This window comes from Symphodus melops (assembly GCF_947650265.1).
Source record: "Symphodus melops genome assembly, chromosome: 6".
Classification (NCBI taxonomy): Eukaryota; Metazoa; Chordata; class Actinopteri; order Labriformes; family Labridae; genus Symphodus; species Symphodus melops.
Window position 1 is genome coordinate 28,488,746 of NC_136696.1, and position 20,000 is coordinate 28,508,745.

Here is a 20,000-nt window from a genome sequence, read left to right on the forward strand (position 1 = left end):
TAATTACAGAGATATCGTACAGTTGTACTTTCTAAACTTACTAAGCTAAATAAAGATGCAAATGCAATCATTATTTTCATTTTAACCGCAAACTACGATAACCACAGACCGGCTGGTGTTATGTCGATAAATGCATCCCTGCCGAAACAACGCCACAGGAAATAGCTCTACTGTTAAACGGTTTATTAAGTATTGACTTTGGATTCTTTTTCCATCACACCTGCGCCCACAGTAAGAAGACTGTCGTTTTAACACTGTTTCGAGAAGTGGTTGCAGTTCTCTGCAGGCATGTGTTTATGAGCATGACACCGGAAGTCACCAGTTGACACGGTAACTCGTTGAAATGATACACCGGTTAGCATTTGCTGTCTGCGTCAAAGCATCACGTTCCCGACATAAACAGAAATGCTGCATTTTAAAAAGATAAAGTATTGATGATTTATTTTTCCAAGGTCTTTTTCAAAGTATTTTAACCTTCAACTCACCTCATGAAAAAAACCCAACAACCACAGATAATCCCCATATGAGATATTTTATCATTCAGTCATCTTTGGGCATTTCCGGTGTTATGTTTCGGTCTCATCCAATCAGGTGGGAGATCAGTCCGAAACGTTTTAGCAAAATCTCTGAACAGAGAAAAAGATCATAAATCTGTTATTTATAAATCACACCAACTAGTCTTTACATTAAAAAGAAGAAATAAAATAATTTTCATTTTAATTGAATCTATTGTGTTGATGCTTGTCTTTATGCCCATGCTGATTCCTGTTCTAACACATTCATGTGTCCCATAGTTCCCTGTATTTGGATGTATTGACATGTCAAGGATAACACAAAAAAATGGATGTACAGTATGTCCTTTTAGGGCTTCCGTAGTGCTGCATTACCAACCAAATTAAACTCTATTTCAGCTTCTCCAGAGCAAAAACCCCCCCAAAAAACAGAGAGAAGACCCAGAGTTAGTCTCAATGACAGGTTTATTATTGGTTATTTAAGTGAGAATTAAATAAGGCACATTCACATCATCGTTACACATTCAACCTCAAATAAAAACAGTGGTAAAAAAAATAATCAAGACTTCTGATTTGGGGGTTTTGACATCTTTCTCTGCCGGCTTTAAAAAAATCAGACGTTGAGACACAAAGAGGCGGCTCTCCTAAAAACTACAAAAGTGTGTGAACGTGAATCCAAGGAGGCCGGAATCAAACGGACATTAAGACAGAGACACAAGGAACCAAGCGGTTGTCATGGTTACTGAAGCAGTCTCTAGCTTTTTTGTTATTTGTTTTTAACATTACCCCTCAGTTTTTGTTTGACATCACTTCTGACAAGTTGGACAAAAAAAACCAAAAAAAAACACAATGACAGTTTTTAGATCGATGCAACTGCAGACAGATGACAAGAAAATCAACCTGCACTAAGTGATAGCAGCTGAATCTGTTAAGAGCGTGACGTTAAAGGTCAAATATTCTTCAGTTTAAATCAGTGTCCTCGCTCCTCTTCATCATGTGTGTGAAGTGTGTTGTTGTAAATCCACTCTGATCCTGTATTTGATCATGTCTATAAACCCCTCTATTTCAGCCCTGCTCAGAACAGGCTGTTTCTGTGTCTGTAGCTTTAAATATGTAAATGAGCTGTGTCTGGCCACGCCCCCTCTCTGGAAGGGCTCGGGTGTACTCGCTGCTTTCTGGCTCCATGTCCTATTGTTTACGGTGAGAAGGCAGACTCAGAGGGCAGAACAAACACCTAGCTGTGGGAGGGTCACCCACCTGGGGGAGGGGCTACTGCCCTTTGTGATGTCATGAAGGGGAGGGGCTACTGCCCTTTGTGATGTCATGAAGGGAAAATCTCCAAACGGCCTGTTTGAGCACACATTTCCTGAAGAGTGGAGCAGGCTGAAGACGGGGAGGATGGACTTTTCTCATCACTGGGGGGTTTGGAGACAGACATGTTAGAGGAACATGGAGGAGAGGATTCTGGGTAATATGTGACCTTTAAATTAAAAGCAGCTGTGAGATCTTTGACTTCAAACATGAAGGAGATGCTGCAACTCTTCCTCCGTTATTAATAAAATGGAATCATCCTAACTTGACACGTGTGGAGCAGATCTACGTTAAAAAGACGCATCAATCGAATTTTAACACACAAACAAAATAAACTTTTAGTATTCAAGTAAAACAATAAACGGAAGTCTGGTAGCTTCAAACTAAAACAACCACGCAGCATTTCAGTCAAAGATCAACAACATGAATCCCTTTTATTTTTCTGGTGGAGTTGTGAAGAAGTGCTTCAAACTCAGGTGACGGGACGAGGACACGTCAGACTGCTGGTTCAAATATTTGTTTCTTCTTGGCATCGAGACCGATTTAAAAAAAAAAAGGTTTAAATGACAGAACATGGAGCGCTGCACATCTTCATTTCCACCTGTCCAACATTTCACCTTCAGAAGGTGTTTGGACAGTGACCTCCTCCAAACCATAAAGTTCAGAATAATTATAAATAATTGTGCAACATGTATTTTCTTTCGTCTCTGCACCGGTTCAAAGCAGCTGATGTTTGTGTGTCAGTAATTCTTCTTCTTCTTCTTTCAGTTTAGCACCCAGTAAAATTATATTACGTGTAAGATTCACTTGATCAGATTCTTCAGCCAGACATTCGGACCGTTTCCAGCCGTCAGATTTTGTTAAATTAAAAAAAAACAAAAACAAAAAAAAACGGTAAAGGAGAATCTTTAAATCAAGAGTGACCTCGAGGTCCGCTTGCAGACTCTGAGGTCAAACCCTCTTAAGAAAAGAAAAAGATGAATTTGGTTGAAATGTTGTTCATACAGTGAAATGTAAATAAATAATGATTCTTTTTGATAAATCGAGAATAAAGTCAGAATCATGAAAGAACAGTCGAAGGGTCCTGATTTGGAAATGTCGATGAAATGTCGTGAATTTGACTGAAATGACAAAAGTAAAGTTTGAATGTCGGGAAGAAAGTGTAAACTTCAGAGAAAATGTCGTCTTGGTTTATTTTTTGAACTCAACGTTTCACTTCCTCCTTGAAATGCTAAATTTAAAAGTCTTTCACATTTTCTATTTTATTTTTCTAACACTGAGGGACGGTGACTTCTACGTTTTGTTTGTACTAGTTCAGGGAGATTACGGATGTGTTCATGTCGTCTCACAGCATCTCCATCTCAGTGGATCCTCCGTAGTTCGTCTCCCCGCTTTGGTTGGCGTCTCTCTGTTTGTCCTCGTCCGTCTGGATCGTGGAGCTGGAGTCTCCGTCCTCGCTCTCCGACTGAAAAGCCTCGTGTTCAGTTCCCGTCTGGTCTTTGGGCAGCTCCAGCTTCCCGTTCAGACCCGGCCCGTAGGTGTCAGGCGGCTCGGCGGGGTCGTGCGACGCGGAGTGGTTGGCGGAGGTGTGTGCGGGGAAGGATTCGGGCGAGTGTGACGGAGCGACGGACGACGAGGTGGGCGAGGTCTCGCTGCAGTTCGAGTCCGAGGAGTGTGTTTCGCCGTTGTCGGGCTGTTTTTTAGGCCTGTAGGTCGGAGCTGCGGATGTTTTGGGGGGGTGTTTGGGCCGATTCTGCTCGGCTGCATGTTCACCTGAGTCCAGGGTGTGCCAGCGACCCAGCTGACGCTCCCTCAGACGAGGTCCCGCCGTCACGTTCACAGAGGGGCTGCTGACCTCCACCGTCTCCCCGCGCCTCAGCCTCCTCCTGTCTGGATTCACCTGAAGAACAACAAGGAATCATCATCACTCTCCATAGAGCTCTATGTTAAAATGTCCAACTTTACAGCTGCAGTTCCTCCAGTGTCCACTAGAGTCTGTCTCCTGCAGTGAGTCAGTCTCCATAGAGCTCTATGTTAAAATGTCCAACTTTACAGCTGCAGTTCCTCCAGTGTCCACTAGAGTCTGTCTCCTGCAGTGAGTCAGTCTCCATAGAGCTCTATGTTAAAATGTCCAACTTTACAGCTGCAGTTCCTCCAGTGTCCACTAGAGTCTGTCTCCTGCAGTGAGTCAGTCTCCATAGAGCTCTATGTTAAAATGTCCAACTTTACAGCTGCAGTTCCTCCAGTGTCCACTAGAGTCTGTCTCCTGCAGTGAGTCAGTCTCCATAGAGCTCTATGTTAAAATTAACATGTTCACAGCCTGGTACAAAAACATTGTGACACCTGTACGGGCTGAATGTTTCTACAACTCACCTGTTTATATTATATTAAGGCCTAAAGGGATGTATAATTAAGGGGCGTGGCCTAATTGACTGACAGGTGTCACCTCAGATAATTCAGGTTTCATTTCAATCAGCAGCTTTTATCAAACATTGAATGCAGGAGAACATAGTGAAGGAGAAGCTGTACCTGCTGAGTGTTTGAGGAAGACCTGGGAGGAGGAGGAGCAGAAGAGCCTTTCTTCATCTGTTGCATCCTGACTCACAGCAAACAAACAAACACAGTCAATACAAAGAATTCAACAAAACAAAACAACAACTTTGAATGTTTGCAGTTGTGGACAGTTGGAGCTCGCTGATTGGACACCTGCTGATGGACTGAGCCAGCTTCTGTCTCCTGCCGTTAGCGTGATCCTGCAGCCGCAGACGCTGGACGAACGAGTGAGCTGCAGAGACGACATGAGAGGCGGGATTCAAACGCAGCTCTTTAGATTTTGCTTCATAGCTGAAAACACAGACGGATAATTACCCAGAGCTCCTTTGGGCACGGAGAGGAGTTTGATCGGCTCGGCGTCGGGAGAAAGTCCGGACGCTTTCTGCAGAGCTCTCAGGATCTCCGTGTTCTGCAGGAGAAAAAGAGGGAGAGTGGATTTTCTCCTTTTGCTGCTGTTGATCTGTTCGGTCCAGTTTTGTGCGTGCTACCTTCCCGCCCAGCTCGTAGGCGCAGTCCAGCGGCGTCCTCTGCCTCTTGTTCCTGATGCTGGGGGAGGCTCCGCCCCTCAGCAGCAGCTCCACCAGCGCCTGGTGTCCGCCGCGCACCGCCTCATGGAGGGCCGTGTTCCCCTGAAGGTTCACCACGTTCACCAACGCGTTACTCTGCACAGAGAGGACGAAAACAAACGTCACTGAGGACACGAGCTCAAACACTCCGAGTCCGTCCGGGACCAAAAGACAACTTCTAAAGGACCGGCTCTGGTCTCCATGTTGCAGCCTCATCAGCCTGTTTCACAGCTGCAGGCTGAATCTACTCAAACCACTTCTAAATGTTTAGAACGCCACACGAGCTCTTTCACATCTGGCAGTGAGGCGTTCACTACCAGATTCCCCTCATCCTGTGTTTGTCGCCCCCTGCTGTTTACAGAGAGAACTAAGAACACTTACACAGGCTGCTGACCTGTGTGTGTGTGTGTGTGTGTGTGTGTGTGTTTACCTGCAGCAGGATGGTGGCCGTCTCCACGTTGCCACAGAGACAGGCGTGTATCAGAGGCGTGTTGCCGTAGTGATCCTTCTTGTTCAGTTTGGCGTTGCACTCCAGCAGGATCCTCACGACCTGAACGCGACCAGAACCACCAATCAGAAAACACACAAAATCACTGGTGCAGAAACTTATTTCTGCCACAAGAGGGCGCTAACGAGACGCACAACACACTGCTGCGTCCACGGCGTGGACACGTTTCATCAAGATTTAGTTTCAGTGACAAAAATAAATTTTTAATTTGTAGAAGGTCAGAAGGGGAACCGGCCGTTACCTGGATGTGGCTGTTCTGCGTGGCCAGGTGCAGCGGCGTGGCGCTCTGGTTGGTGCGCGCGTTGACGTTGGCTCCGTGTCGGATCAGCAGGCCGGTCAGCCCGGCGTGGCCGTGCAGAGTGGCGACGTGGAGCGGCGTGAAACCGTCCACGTTGGAGCTGTTGACGCTGAGAGCCCCGGCCTGCAGGACGCACAGCTGCAACACGCCGACGCCAAACGGGTCAGTCACGCCGTTTTATAAAGAACAGTTTACAGATTCAACACATTCACTAAATCAGACGGAAAGTTTCGTCTCTTTCGGCGCCGTCAGACCTGCTGAGTGGGAGCGCAGTTGGGACACTGACACAGAGGATGGCAGAGAAGAACCTCGGACCGCAGCTGTCCTTCATCCTCCTCCTCCTCATCCATCCACTCCAGCAGGTAACGCACCTGAAGCCAAAACAAACACCAGGTTCAGGATCCAACGCCAAGACACTCACAGGAAGCCCCGCCCTAAACTAAACCACGCCCCTTTTCTTTTTGGTCTCTTTTCCACCCGGTCCAGTAGGGTACGCCTTTAATGGTGTTTATAATGTGGAAGGTCGGATTGTGAGTGAGCGACTTCAAGGCTGTTAGCGTGTAGCTAACTGACCTCTGGACGCCCTCTGCTGGACGTTGTTGCCCTTTGTTTCCTGCAGGCGGCGACACTGCGTCACCCTGCTGACCACGTAAACTGTACTGAACCACGGAGGAGCGCTCCGGGGAGAATCATTTACGAGACACGAGAGGTCACATGTTCACTGAGGGAACAAATCACATTTAATGTAGAATCATTTTCTCATCGTTTTTCAAAGCGCCCCCTGCTGGCCGTTAACGAGAACACGTCCACAGCACGTCTTCTGTTTGTTCAGATGGAGAGGAAATGTGACTTTGTTCTCACCATCTCCACGTCGCCGTCTGCCACTGCACGCAGCAGCTTCTCCACCTGTCAATCACACACACACACACACACACACACACACACACACACTCAGTGTTAGTGGTGGGAAACAGCAGCACGTAGCTGCAGATTATTGAGCTGCTTCTTCTTCACGGTTTCTGTAACTCGGAGGTTTCTTCCTCACCTCTCTGTGTCGGACCCGCTCCGCCTCCGGTTTGACCTCGGAGCTCAGAGAGGAGGTGCTCGAGATGGAGGAGCGGCGGCTGCTGCAGTCGGACGCCTGAGGGGAGCGAGAGGGAGACTGAGAGGAGGAGGAAGAAGACAGTGCATCAGGATTTTATCCCTCAGGGGCTCCAAACATAAAAACATAAAATCAGTTTGTTTACTCCAGAGGAGACATGAACTCATCTGCCCTCACCTGTAGAGACTCTGAGCTTTAAATGGATACTAAGCACATCTTCATAAACACACTGAACCTTTAGCTGAGCGAGTGTCAGACGAGCGCCGAGGCTTTAGTTACTAAGCTGATCTGGTCTGACCTGAGAGTGCATGCTTCTTCATTCTTACACACGAGACAGGAGAGAAGGTCAGACTCACATCCAGGCCGCTGCCGCTGCGCTCACGTCCGTTCTGAGTCGACCTCAACAACATGAGGATCTGCAAAATATGAAAACACCAAATATTTATTAAAAACACTCACAGCAGGGGGAACCTGGAGGAAGATGTTGCAGAATCAGATCATTTCTTCTGATCTGACGGAAGATTTTCAGAACACGAGATCTTTTTTATCTTCAGTCTACAAACAATGTGGATTTCTATTTTATCACCATGGCAACAATAACACAAACATTACTGCAGCTTAGCCCGTCTCTCTCACTTATCTGCTTGCTTGTTTAAAACTATGACTTATTGTTCATTAAAGGAGCAGTATGTAGCTCCGCCCCCTAGTGTTTAAAATGTGTACTGTAATCTAAACTCTAATCATCACAGAGAGCTGTCTCCCCCCCTCCTCTCACACAGCTCTGCATGTGGTGGACACTGTAGCTTCAGTGTTTAGCCAGCTCTGCATGTGGTGGACACTGTAGCTTCAGTGTTTAGCCAGCTCTGCATGTGGTGTACACTGTAGCTTCAGTGTTTAGCCAGCTCTGCATGTGGTGGACACTGTAGCTTCAGTGTTTAGCCAGCTCTGCATGTGGTGGACACTGTAGCTTCAGTGTTTAGCCAGCTCTGCATGTAGAGACACTGTAGCTTCAGTGTTTAGCCAGCTCTGCATGTAGAGACACTGTAGCTTCAGTGTTTAGCCAGCTCTGCATGGGTCTGTAAAGCTTTCTGCTGCTGGAGCTGATTAGAAACACGCAGAGGCTGAACTTTATCTGACCTTGGAGTTGAGCGCACACTGCAGCGGTGAGTCCTTGTTCTTGTTGAGGATGTCGGTGCTCGCTCCGTTCTCCAGCAGCACCTGGATGATTCCTTCGTAGCCCCAGCGCGCCGCCATGTGCAGAGCCGTGTCCCCTTTATCGTTCTGCAGGTCCAGACGGCACGTTTGGAGGTCGTAGTACACCAAGGCCTTCACGCACTGAAACACGACACGGAGCGGGACCAGCGTCAGAGCCCAGCAGCCCAACAGAAACCTTCATCAACATTCTTATGACAGGTTGTTGTTTTAATGAAGCGTCTCTCGTTTGACGTACGTCCTCGTGGCCGTACATGCAGGCGAGGTGCAGCGGCGTGTTCCCGTTGTTGTCCTGAGCCTCTGTGTTCGCCTTGTAGTGCAGCAGCAGCAGCTGCAGGACAGAAAACACATCCAGGATTTAGAGAGATGCAGGATGATCAAACCAACAGGATTTATCCGTGTGTGTGTGTGTGTGTGTGTGTGTGTGTGTGTGTGCAGGAGATTCACCGTGACTCCCTGGTATCCTCGCTGGCAGGCCAGGTGCAGCGGAGTCAGTGCATGGTAGTCTGTGGCGTTTACCGGCGCTCCTTTACACACCAGCAGGTCGATCAGCTGGGACTGACCTGCCCCACACACACACACACACACACACACACACACACGCACACGCACACACGCACACACACACACACACACACACACACACACACACACACACACACGCACACACGCACACACACACACACACACACACACACACATTAAACCATCATGTCGGGTCGTCCAGTTTAAGAACCGTGTATTTCATTCCTTCGTGTTTGTGTGTGATACCAGCCGCTCACCACAGATGGCAGCGACGTGCAGCGGCGTGTAACCGCGGTCGTCTCTGGAGAACGGCGTGACGATGGAGGGGTCGTTTAACCGCCTGCAGTGAGAGAGACGCCGCAGTAATGAGAGCTCAGAGGAACAACAATCAAACATCACGTCCTGCTCGCAGCTCTCTCACAATGCAAGCTTCATGTCCCCTGTGAGCCACCGTAGATTATTTTTAAACGCTTACAGCCATGAGAGAGAGAAGTGCGAGCTGGCCTTAAAGCAGGAAGTGATAGAGCACACATCGTACCTGACTTGAACACTGGAGAAAAAGGAGAACTGAGTTTTAGTAGAAATGAAACGAGACGTTGGAGTTTCCAGAGTTTCTCCTTCTGTCTGTGTCGAGCATGTAAATGTTATAGGCTCCTCCTCCTGACATTATAACAGTTGTGTGACTTTGTCTCAGAAAGTCACATGGTGTGCCTGAAAAATGTGTGTGTGTGTGTGTGTGTGTGTGTGTGTGTGTGTGTGTGTGTGTGTGTGTGTGTGTGCGCTGTGATGCTGACCCGGACAGTTGGAGGTCACAGAGGTCACAGGAGCAGAGGGGATGACACATCCTGGCCTCCTCGTTGCTCTCTCCCTCACTCAGGAGACGCTCCACCTCCGATTCGTTCCCGTTTGCTATGTGCTACAACACACACACACACACACACACACACACACACACACACACATTAATAAGCACATTCACTTACATAATTAGTTACGTTGATTGAAGTAAAGAGCCCTAACATGAGCCCTTGAATGACTTGTAGGTGGTCATTTCTTTCACAGGAAGCTGCACGCTGCCTACGGATGTTTGCAGGGTCGTTTAGTTGGCGAGCTTGCCTCAAACAGACAGTGGATGGGCGTGGCGAGCTCGCCTCAAACAGACAGTGGATGGGCGTGGCCTAGCTCACCTCAAACAGACAGTGGATGGGCGTGGCCTAGCTCGCCTCAAACAGACAGTGGATGGGCGTGGCGAGCTCACCTCAAACAGACAGTGGATGGGCGTGGCCTAGCTCACCTCAAACAGACAGTGGATGGGCGTGGCCTAGCTCACCTCAAACAGACAGTGGATGGGCGTGGCCTAGCTCACCTCAAACAGACAGTGGATGGGCGTGGCGAGCTCGCCTCAAACAGACAGTGGATGGGCGTGGCCTAGCTCACCTCAAACAGACAGTGGATGGGCGTGGCCTAGCTCACCTCAAACAGACAGTGGATGGGCGTGGCCTAGCTCACCTCAAACAGACAGTGGATGGGCGTGGCCTAGCTCACCTCAAACAGACAGTGGATGGGCGTGGCCTAGCTCACCTCAAACAGACAGTGGATGGGCGTGGCGAGCTCGCCTCAAACAGACAGTGGATGGGCGTGGCGAGCTCGCCTCAAACAGACAGTGGATGGGCGTGGCCTAGCTCACCTCAAACAGACAGTGGATGGGCGTGGCGAGCTCGCCTCAAACAGACAGTGGATGGGCGTGGCCGAGCTCACCTCAAACAGACAGTGGATGGGCGTGGCGATCTCACCTCAAACAGACAGTGGATGGGCGTGGCGAGCTCACCTCAAACAGACAGTGGATGGGCGTGGCCGAGCTCTGAGACAGCAGACTCATCCTCTCCTTGAACATGGCCTTGTCGTTCAGCTCCCCTGAGCCCTGAGGGGACACGGACAGAATGAAACACTCTGCGACACACTGTAGAGACAGAGTCGTCCTCCCCATGGACTCACGTGCTGCGTGTCCTGCAGCTTCCCCAGGTTGATGTACTCCACCGCAGCCTCGAACGTGCTCAGACAATAACTCAGCTCGTCTTTACTCGAGTGGCTGAAGCAAAAGTTCCTGATGTAGCTCAGGTTTGCCATCCTGAAGATTGAGAACAAATAAAAGACAGATCAACACAGAGAGATCACATTTCTTACTAACTTATCGCTAGCTTCGCGCTAGCTTATTGCTAGCTTCGTGCTAGCTTTTCGCTAACTTATTGCTAGCTTCGCGCTAGCTTCGCCACAAGTAAAAACAAGAAGCGTTTGCAGCATAAACTCGACCAAATGACCGTCTTCAGGACCAAAATTAGTAATTCAACGTCTGATAAACTTACAAATTCACTCACTAAATTGATTGCTCTGGACTGCAGATCACTATTAGTGGTAGAAGATAAGGGTTTAGAAAATGTGCTACAGATAGCAACGTGTGATCCAACTTTCCAGCTGCTGAGCAGAAAAACTATTTCAAACAAGCTCCAACAGCTTTATGAAACTGAAAAGCAAGTAAATTTAGATGCATGGCATTCATTCATCCTCCAAAATCCATTCAGAGTTTTGCTTTTTATGGCAAATATTGTGATGCACTTAAAATGTCCGCGCTTCATTGGCAGATATGAGAAGTTGACTTCTTGAGTTATTCTGCTGATCACCATTTACAATCTCACAAACTGTGTTGAAAAGCTGGATTGTCAAACCAAACGTGGGCAACGTTTCCGATCAGGAGGTAAACATATGTTGGAGTAACGCGAGCCTGCAGAGGGCGCTAAACGGCTTGTTCTGCAATTACTCGACAGTGAAACATCTTGACACTGACTCTCTTCTCCCAACACTGGAGAGCAGCCCTCCCCTGGCAGCCCTGCAGCGTTCTGCCGTCTGGAAGAGAGCTGGCCAATCAGAAGAGAGAGTGCTCGTGGGGCGAGAGGCCTTAAAGAGACATTATAAGATTATTGTGATGATTTGAGCTGCTCTCGAGGTTTTACGGACTGACAACATAAAAGTTTAACATGATGAGAGTGTTGGCTCTTTAAGTGATTATATAATTAGGGGTGTGGCCTCTTTGAGTGACAGGTGGGAGCTGCTCGCTGTCACCTCAGATAACTCAGACACATCACGTGACTCTTTAGTATTTCTGAAAACATTTCTCTTTGCAGGCTCCAAAAACAACAAATCAGCTTTTTTTTTTTACTTTTTCCTTTGGGAAGCCACGAGGTCAAAGGTCACCGTGAACCCCCCTCCATCCAACTCACCAGTTTGGGATTTCAGTCTTCACCAGCAGATAGAGGATGACAGACAGCAGGTCGTCGGCACACACAGCCTCTATACTGACTGCAGAAGAACACACACACACACACACACACACACACACACACACACACACACACACACACACACAGACACACACACACACACACACACACACAGTTAGGTGAAACACTAAACACTTCTCCCTGTGTCTGGACCAAATGACTGAATTGGCTGCTTGACAGACAGTAATCAGTAGCGGATCGTAGCACTCTGTGGACTGACAGCGGGGATGTTGTGTGTGTGTGTGTGTGTGTGTGTGTGTGTTGTGGGCTGATAAGTTTAGATTTCCAAAGCAAACAGGACAAACAGATTGGAGGCTGACAGAGCGCGTATTGTCCCGTGTGCTGATCTGATTACACGCAGTGAAGAGGACGCTCAGAGTTCAGACCGCTCGTCCACAGAAGTTACCGTCTGACTTACATAGAAATATGAGTCACACTTCCTCTCTGACGAGGGGAATCCAGAACTTTCTATTCTACATTCAGTTCACAGCAAACAGACATGAAGACTCGGACAGGCTGGGATGGTTCTGACAGATGTAAACCTGTTGCTCTTACATGGATCTCTGTCACACTGCACAGACACAGAGAGTCGTTCTTCTTGCAGGAAGTTGCCGGTCAGCTTGCGCCTCATTGGTCCGTTGTTTTTTGCTTCTTTTGATTTTGGTGTTTTAGATTAGTTAGTTTGAAGAGCCAAAAACCCCACCCTGCACCCTCCAGCTTTCACGTCGCCATCTTTACCAAACTATGCACGAGAAAAGTTCTCTGAAGTTGCAGAACAAAGGCGAGTCTTGTCTTGTTGCTGCCTTGATTGGTTCATTTTTTATTTTCTTGGATTGGACAAAATATTCTTTTAGATCGCAGCGAACCGTCGAGATGTCCAAAGTCACAAGAGACACAAAGAAAGCCGTTTGTCTCCTGCAGGGACCAGCTCATGTTTCTCTCAAAGGAGTCTGTCTGAGTCTGTCAGGTGGACAGGAAGTGGTCAGAGCGCCTTTTCAGAAAGGCGTCGTGGACGTTTCTCCGCCTACAGGTCGTCTGATCGGGAAATAAACGACCTTTAAATATAAAACATGAAGTAGAAAATGACGGAGCAGAGTCGGTCATACAGCGGCCGTCGTCATAGAAACGGGTCGGACATGCAGCGTTTTTATTCTCAGCGGGGGGAGAGGTCATTTAGAGCCCGAAACATGTAAACAAACAAAGACAAAGGTCAAACCGTCCTGATCGTGATTGATTGATTGATTGATTGATTGATTAATTTACAACTCTCTCCACCATCTTTTATAAATGAAAAGAGGCAGAGAGACTCAGATCACGGCACGCCGCCTGCTGGTTCTCAGTGGGCGTGTTTACCCGTGCGTCGGGGCGTCTGGGTGGCGGTCAGGGCGACTCTGCGCAGACAGAGCAGCTTGAGGAGGGGGGAGGTCTGCTGGTTGAGCTGACTCAGCTCTCTCTTCGCCCGGGACAAGTTGATGCTGCAGAAAGAGGAGACATCTTATCACGGCGTCTGACTGATAACCATGATGACATCACTCAGCTGGTGACATCACAGCTGAACTGACCTGAACTCCGGCTTCACTCCCAGGTCTTTCTGCTGCAGGTCCTGGAGACTGCGGCTGGTTTTGTTAAAGGCAGCGTCCTGCAGACCAGACGAGAACAACGTAAGAAGGAGCGATCATGCTCGAGCACGCCACGAAAACGATACCCGACACCCACGCCACCCACGCCACCCACGCCACCCACGCCACCCAAAGAGAAACAGAGAGATGTTTGTCAGACGTACCTGACTGGCTTCAAGCGTCCCCACAAAGTTAAAGATTAAATCATGGATACCATGATGAACATACATCTGCAAAGACACACAAGCAGGAAGTATCAGACATGAGAGTCTCTCTCTCTCTCTCTCTCTCTCTCTCTCTCTCTCGCCCTCTCTCTCGCCCTCTCTCTCACCTCCACGGCCTGTTTGAGGAGAGTCATCTGCAGCTCCTGCTTTGCGAGAAGTTTCTGCAGGAGACAAAGAGACATACTGAGTTACTTTCCTCCGAGCAGAACGATGATGATGAGATTCCTCCTGATACAGTGACGAGGACGCCGGGCGCTGCGGAGGGGCACGGCACTGCGGCGGGGCGGGGCACTGCGGCGGGGCGGGGCGCTGAGGCGGGGCGGGGCGGCGGGGCAGGGCAGGGCTCTGATTAGATTAGACTGCAGGGACGTTACTCAGCGACATGTTTGTGTTTGAGGTCAGAGGTCAGGTCGTTCAGAGGAGGAGGAGAAGAAAGTGTGTGTGTGTGTGTGTGTGTGTGAGAGGTTAAATGAGGTCATATTGTCTCTAACAGTTTATCAAAGTATCTGTGGTCAAAGGTCACACACGCTGATGGCGTGTTGGGATGGACATGTTTCCTGTACACTGCTCTCTGATTGGTCCTTGAAGCTGGGCCGTGTTAAAGGTTCTACTCACCAGGCGAGAGTCTCTGAGCAGACACTGAAGACATTTAGTGTAAAGACCGTTCACCGAGTCCTGAGAGCAGAGAGGGAAGAACGTGTCACAACATGTCATAACTCGAGACGACTCGGGGACGAGAAGAAGAGAGAGCGCTCGTACGATGTGATGTCGGAGTCCTTTCCTCTCCTGCTCCTTGAAGGCCAGGCAGAAGACCATGATGAACTTGTCCAGCTTCTGGGCGTGGCGGCCCAGAAACTCCCTGACGTCCTCCAGGCTCTTCAGGCAGTAGGGGGGCGGCGGGCTGAGCTCGGACGGGCTGGGGTTGACCTCCACAGGTCTGGAGATGCACAGGATGCTGTAGCTCTGCTCCTGGTCGTTGTAGAAGGTTTCCTCGAACAGGATGGGCACCGACAGCAGGGACGGGAAGCCGGAGCCCAGCAGGACCTGCCTGTCCTGGATCCTGACCTCCTGAAACACAGAAGCCCACAGGTGAACACGTGCAGCTCCTCCTGCTGACTATCAGGAGGTGACGACTCATAAGACGGAAAAACTCTGGAACAAATGTCTGATTGTTTCCGTCTCGCGTCATGCCGGAAGGTTTTTTTTTTTTTTTTAGAGTCCAGCTGATGTGTCTAAGAAGAGAAAGGACCGACCTTTCCGTCCGCCGTCTGGTATCCATCGTCGGCGGGCTGCAGCACGTAGCTGTCGAAGTGAGAGTCTGCGTAGCTGCTGACGTTCAGACTTCCACAGCAAGGCACCAGGACCTGCAGCCACAGGGAGCAGCACCATCACACACCGAGCACTTCACACACTTTACAGGAGGTAAGAACGAGGACGGAGTCTGACCACGCCCCCCCCCCCCCCCCCCCCAGGAAGGGCTGGGGTGTACTGGCTCAGACGATGCATTCAGTGGCAGGCCGGGTTTTTACAGCTTCCTGTCACAGAGCTGAGTGAGGACACGTAAAGGAGCGTCTGGGCTCTGAGGTTTATGTGACGGCCTGATGTGTCTGAAGACAGGAAGTGGTAATCAGAGACGTAATGACGGGGCTTTTTTGTGGACTTGCCCGGGGGGAACTAAAGGGGTCCTTGGACAGACGGCGTGCTGAAGCAGCCCCAGGTCACAGGGTCACAAAGGTTCATAAAGACTCACGATGCCGTGGAACTCTGCCACCCGGCTGCACAGGTCGGGTCTCTGCTTCTCCAAGGCCACGTAGAAAGGATTCTTCAGGATGTTCTCATCATACACAGCCATAAGGAGCTGCAGGTCTGGATCCTGGGGGGGGGGGGGGGGGGGGGGGGGGGGGGGGGGGGGGAGAGGGACAGAGAGGGAGAGTGAGGGGAGAGAGGGGGGGGAGAGAGAGATGAAACAAAAGTTGAAGGATGTTCTGAGTTGGTTGAAGATCCATCAAACAAACTTGAATGTTGTCGAGTCATAAAGGATCTTTGACATCTTAAACGTTTGTTATAAAACAAACAACAACAACATCAACAACATCAACAGGGATCTCTGCAGATGTGACAGACATGCGTGTACGCGGGCGGACATCAGACGTCTCATCAGGTCTGAAAGGGACAAACATGTCCAACAGTGAGACATGAATTATCAAATCAGAATCATGAGTTATAACTCCAACAACACAAACATCATGAGTCCTGCATGTCCTCACATTCAGTCACTGAACGTCCTGACACACACACACACACACACACACACACACACACACACACACACACACACACACACACACACACACACACACACACACACACACACACACACACACACACACACACACACACAGGTTCAATTACAACATCACTAATAAACATCAACATGTTGACACACAGCGAGCTCAGAGCGTCTGTGTGTCCTGTGCAGCTTTACACTCACCTCCTCCCTCTGCTCGCTGACCAGCTTCATCCCAGCTCGGCTGCAGACTGGGAACCAGTCCAGCAGAGCACAGACACCCCCCCCCCCCCCCCCCGGCACAGCCTCCTGTCAGCCTGCTCAGCGGGGAGTGAGTCAGCTGACCCTGGTGGTCCTCGTGACCTCACCAGCTTTATGCTAACGGAGGAATTTCCGCTCGCGTCACTCGTGAGTAAACTAACTCGCCTTGAAGCCGGCAGAGTCCGGATCAGAGGCCCGACGTGATCCTCTAAAGGAAGACTCAGACTACCAATCAAGATGCTGACAATGTGACCTCACAGCTCCCGCTTCAGATCCAGGTCCCGACCTTTGCTGCTCATATCGGCACAGACTGGACGAGGAGGAGCGTTATCTAACTCTGACCGAGCCAGAACCATGGGGGTCGTGATGGACTCGGACCTGGATTATAAAAACCACATTAAGACATTTAACAAAGCCGGCCTTCGATCTCCTGAAGAGCATCAAGAATCAGGACTCGTCCAGGCTTTTGTCTCCAGTCCACCAGAACTGATCCAGAACACTGCTCGAGTCCTCACCAAGACCCAGACCTGGATCACATCAGTCCAGTTCTGAGGCCTAACACTCAGCAGCCTCTACCATCAGTGTGTGAAGGCGAGGACACAGGGAGCATGTGGAGTCAAAGGGAACACTGGTGTTTCCTTGTTCTGGATCAATTCAAACCTTCAGGAGCTGAAAGAGTTAAAAACCCAAACAAAGAAGTTTCACAGCCTGAACGTGACCAACACATCGTTCTCCTCAGGGCTGCACACATGACATGACACACACACACACACACACACACACACACACACACACACACACACACACACACACACACACACACACACACACACACACACCTCTCCTCAGGGCTGCACACAGAAACAAGAAGCCCACAGTTCACCTTTAAAGGTCAAAATAAAAACCTATAAAGTCCTTCGATCACTTCAGTCAATAGAACTTCTGATCTTTGAGCCCAAACAACCGTCAACAAACCCTCAGCTGTCCACGGAGGAGAAGCGTTCTGCTCGAGCTCCACGCCACGCTTAACATGTCTGTATTATTAAAAACACGCGTGTAGGTTTAATCTCTGCAGACTGAACACAGCAGGTCTCGTTCTGGACACGATCAACGAGAGCATGAACCTCTGAACTCCTTTCATTCAGACATCAAATATTTCATCTAACGTCGACGATCATCACTTTAAAAATATGTAGAAAAATACAGAGACGACGAAACGCTTCAAAATACGTTGGTAGATATAATGTTGCTGTACTGTTTTCTTTTTTTCTATTTTCATTTTTGTTGTTTCTGAATTATTTAAAATCCGTAGGTCATTTATATATTTATTTATATATTTATCACTTGAAATTGAAAAAATAAATATATAAACGATATAAATAGACTTTCATAGATTATAGTTTGATGAGAGGAAGGAGGGAGTCAATAAGTTTTACTCCTTTGAGGACATGTAACTTATAATACACACATTTATTTTATTTATTCTTTATTTTTCCTTTTTTTCTGAATTATACTTTCCACTGTTTATAAATTATTATTTATTTTTTGTCTATTTTTTTCTCTTCACCTTTGTCTTATGTTAAATGTTGGGAATAAATAAATAAAATCAATAAATCTGATTTTACTTTTAAAACCTAAATCCTGTTAATGATCCATTTATTAAAATGTAAGTGAGGTGAAACACATGTTTGAATGCAGATGGACCTGTTCAAGTCAGACAAGTTTAAATATGAAATGAGTGAGTTTTTAAACAGTTTGAGGGTTTGAAGGATTATCTGATGGTTTGGATTTAGAGGTTTATAAACATCACATGATGCTTCACAAATAGATTTAACTTTCTTTTTTTAATAAATAAACAGATGAAGAACACTTCCTGTTTGAATTTCATAAATGAATTGTCCATTTGAAGCCTCAGAGAAGAGGACCGGAAGTGATTAAAACAACAATAAACAGAGCACAATGAAAGCTAACTAGCATTAGCCCTTTATCGGTTAACCGTTAGTCTGTGACCCAGTGACACCCACCAGTAAAACCAGTACACACAAGCGATGACTGGCAACATGAGGAGCATTACCTGTAATCACTGAGTGCCTCAGGTCCTCCGGGCTCCGGGCAGACTGAAACAGCCCGTCAGTCAGGAGCTGTTTACGGACATCAGCTGCTTCAGCCTTTGGCTCCGGGTTGCCAGATCTCGCGAGAGAAACAAGCAACACGCTCGATGGAAACAAACCCCCCAAACAGCGACTGGACTCCTCAAAAACATGAAATAAATCCAAACAGCTGACCTAACCGACCACATTGTGTAACAGAGAGGCCACCTGATAACTGTGCAGTGTAACAGATATACTTTACAGAAGAACAAGTACAGCGGGGCTTATAATAAGCGGACCTGGCAACCCAGACATCAGAGAGGAAACACGTAAACAAGAAGCCTTCAAAGGAGCCGCCTTCAAAGGAGCCGCCTTCAAGCCTTTAAAAAAAGATGAAGTTAGTATATATATAACTGCATAAGTAAGTATTATACATCTGTTACAGACCGGAAGAAATTAAATGTAGTTAATGAAATAAAAAAACTATAAAACTGTAGTTTACGTTTAATTTCACTAAAACACGAAGCTAACACCGCCCCCTATCGACCAGCCGAATGTACTGCATTCAGTCATGATTTTTACTATTTATATTGACTTATTTACAATCATAATTATCAAATGGTTTTCCCCTTGCATCACTCAATCATCATTTAATAATGTGTTGCTGTTTAGTTTGTATTTGTCTCTTTTTAACATTTGTTGTTTTATCGGCGGCACAGTGACGACCGGTTTGAATCCTGAGTTTGCTTGTTCTCTGTTCGGGTACTTCAGCGTCCTCCCAGTATGTTTCAGAATCAGTTTAAAGGTTGTGTTGTTTGTATTTGAAGCCCTAAATGTGCTTTATACTGTGACTGAACTGAACATGTGAAAGTCGAAGGGTGTGAATGTATAAACTAAAGATTCTCACCGAAGACTTTCTGAAGCGACGTGAACGAGAGCCGACAAAGCTGACACACTCAGATTAACTGAAGAAATAAAAGCTCTCCTTTATTGGATTTAACATTTTAAATCAAAACATTACAAGTGAAGCGTCTCCATCAGCTGCTCCACTTTTAAACATTTAAACATCCAGCTGGAAATATCTCACAACCATCTGCACTGTGGCTCGAAAAAACAACAACAACAAGATAAACTTATATTTCTATTTAACAAACAGAGAACAAACAGACTCTCGTTCCTACCATGAGAATCATCTTATTAACAGAAAAGAAGAACATGACGCTTCACAGGAAGGTTTAAACAATATCAACTTTTTCGATTTAGCGATTATGTGAAACAGGAAGTGGCGAGCCTCGTCATCCGAACACGACGTGAGGCTGGAAATCCAACAACAGAAACATAAATAAAACATATTAAGATCCAAATCTATCCTTAATTACACTTATTAGTTAAGGAGTTCAAAAATCACATATCAACTTTTACATGTTATTGTTACAGCTGCAGCAGCTTGAAATAAGTCTGTCCTCCTTCTAACTTTAGATTCTGAATGCTCTGGATTTGATTGGACCAGAGAAGGTAGGCGGGGCTTTGAAGCCCGGGGATCAGAGCTACATCCTGCTCCTTTAAGAAAAAGCTAAAGACCCAGCTCTTACACACT

General features: G+C 47.6%; 1 protein-coding gene across 4 annotated transcripts; it reads right to left on the reverse strand.

Annotated features, from left to right (window-relative positions):
* Positions 1 to 959: 959 nt before the first annotated feature.
* ankrd27 (ankyrin repeat domain 27 (VPS9 domain)) lies at positions 960 to 18,702 on the reverse strand. 4 transcript variants are annotated; one of them, XM_079346691.1, is made up of 28 exons: positions 18,388 to 18,702; positions 15,516 to 15,638; positions 15,019 to 15,129; positions 14,525 to 14,833; positions 14,381 to 14,440; positions 13,873 to 13,926; positions 13,706 to 13,771; positions 13,485 to 13,561; positions 13,276 to 13,397; positions 11,863 to 11,941; positions 10,583 to 10,715; positions 10,416 to 10,508; positions 9,382 to 9,503; positions 8,845 to 8,927; positions 8,510 to 8,625; positions 8,301 to 8,393; positions 7,988 to 8,185; positions 7,177 to 7,266; positions 6,794 to 6,889; positions 6,610 to 6,654; positions 6,003 to 6,119; positions 5,692 to 5,886; positions 5,373 to 5,492; positions 4,865 to 5,038; positions 4,692 to 4,785; positions 4,530 to 4,608; positions 4,353 to 4,419; positions 960 to 3,723 (listed from the first exon to the last, which is right to left on the reverse strand). In XM_079346691.1, the coding sequence occupies exons 2-28, from the start codon at positions 15,615 to 15,617 to the stop codon at positions 3,169 to 3,171; spliced, it is 3,450 nt and encodes a 1,149-aa protein (XP_079202817.1). In that variant the 5' UTR covers positions 15,618 to 15,638; positions 18,388 to 18,702; the 3' UTR covers positions 960 to 3,168. The 4 variants fall into 4 exon arrangements, with proteins under 4 accessions (XP_079202817.1, XP_079202819.1, XP_079202816.1 ...); XM_079346693.1 differs by having other exon boundaries at positions 7,207 to 7,266; positions 18,388 to 18,701; XM_079346690.1 differs by having other exon boundaries at positions 6,794 to 6,910; positions 18,388 to 18,701.
* Between the last annotated feature and the right edge of the window lie 1,298 nt (positions 18,703 to 20,000).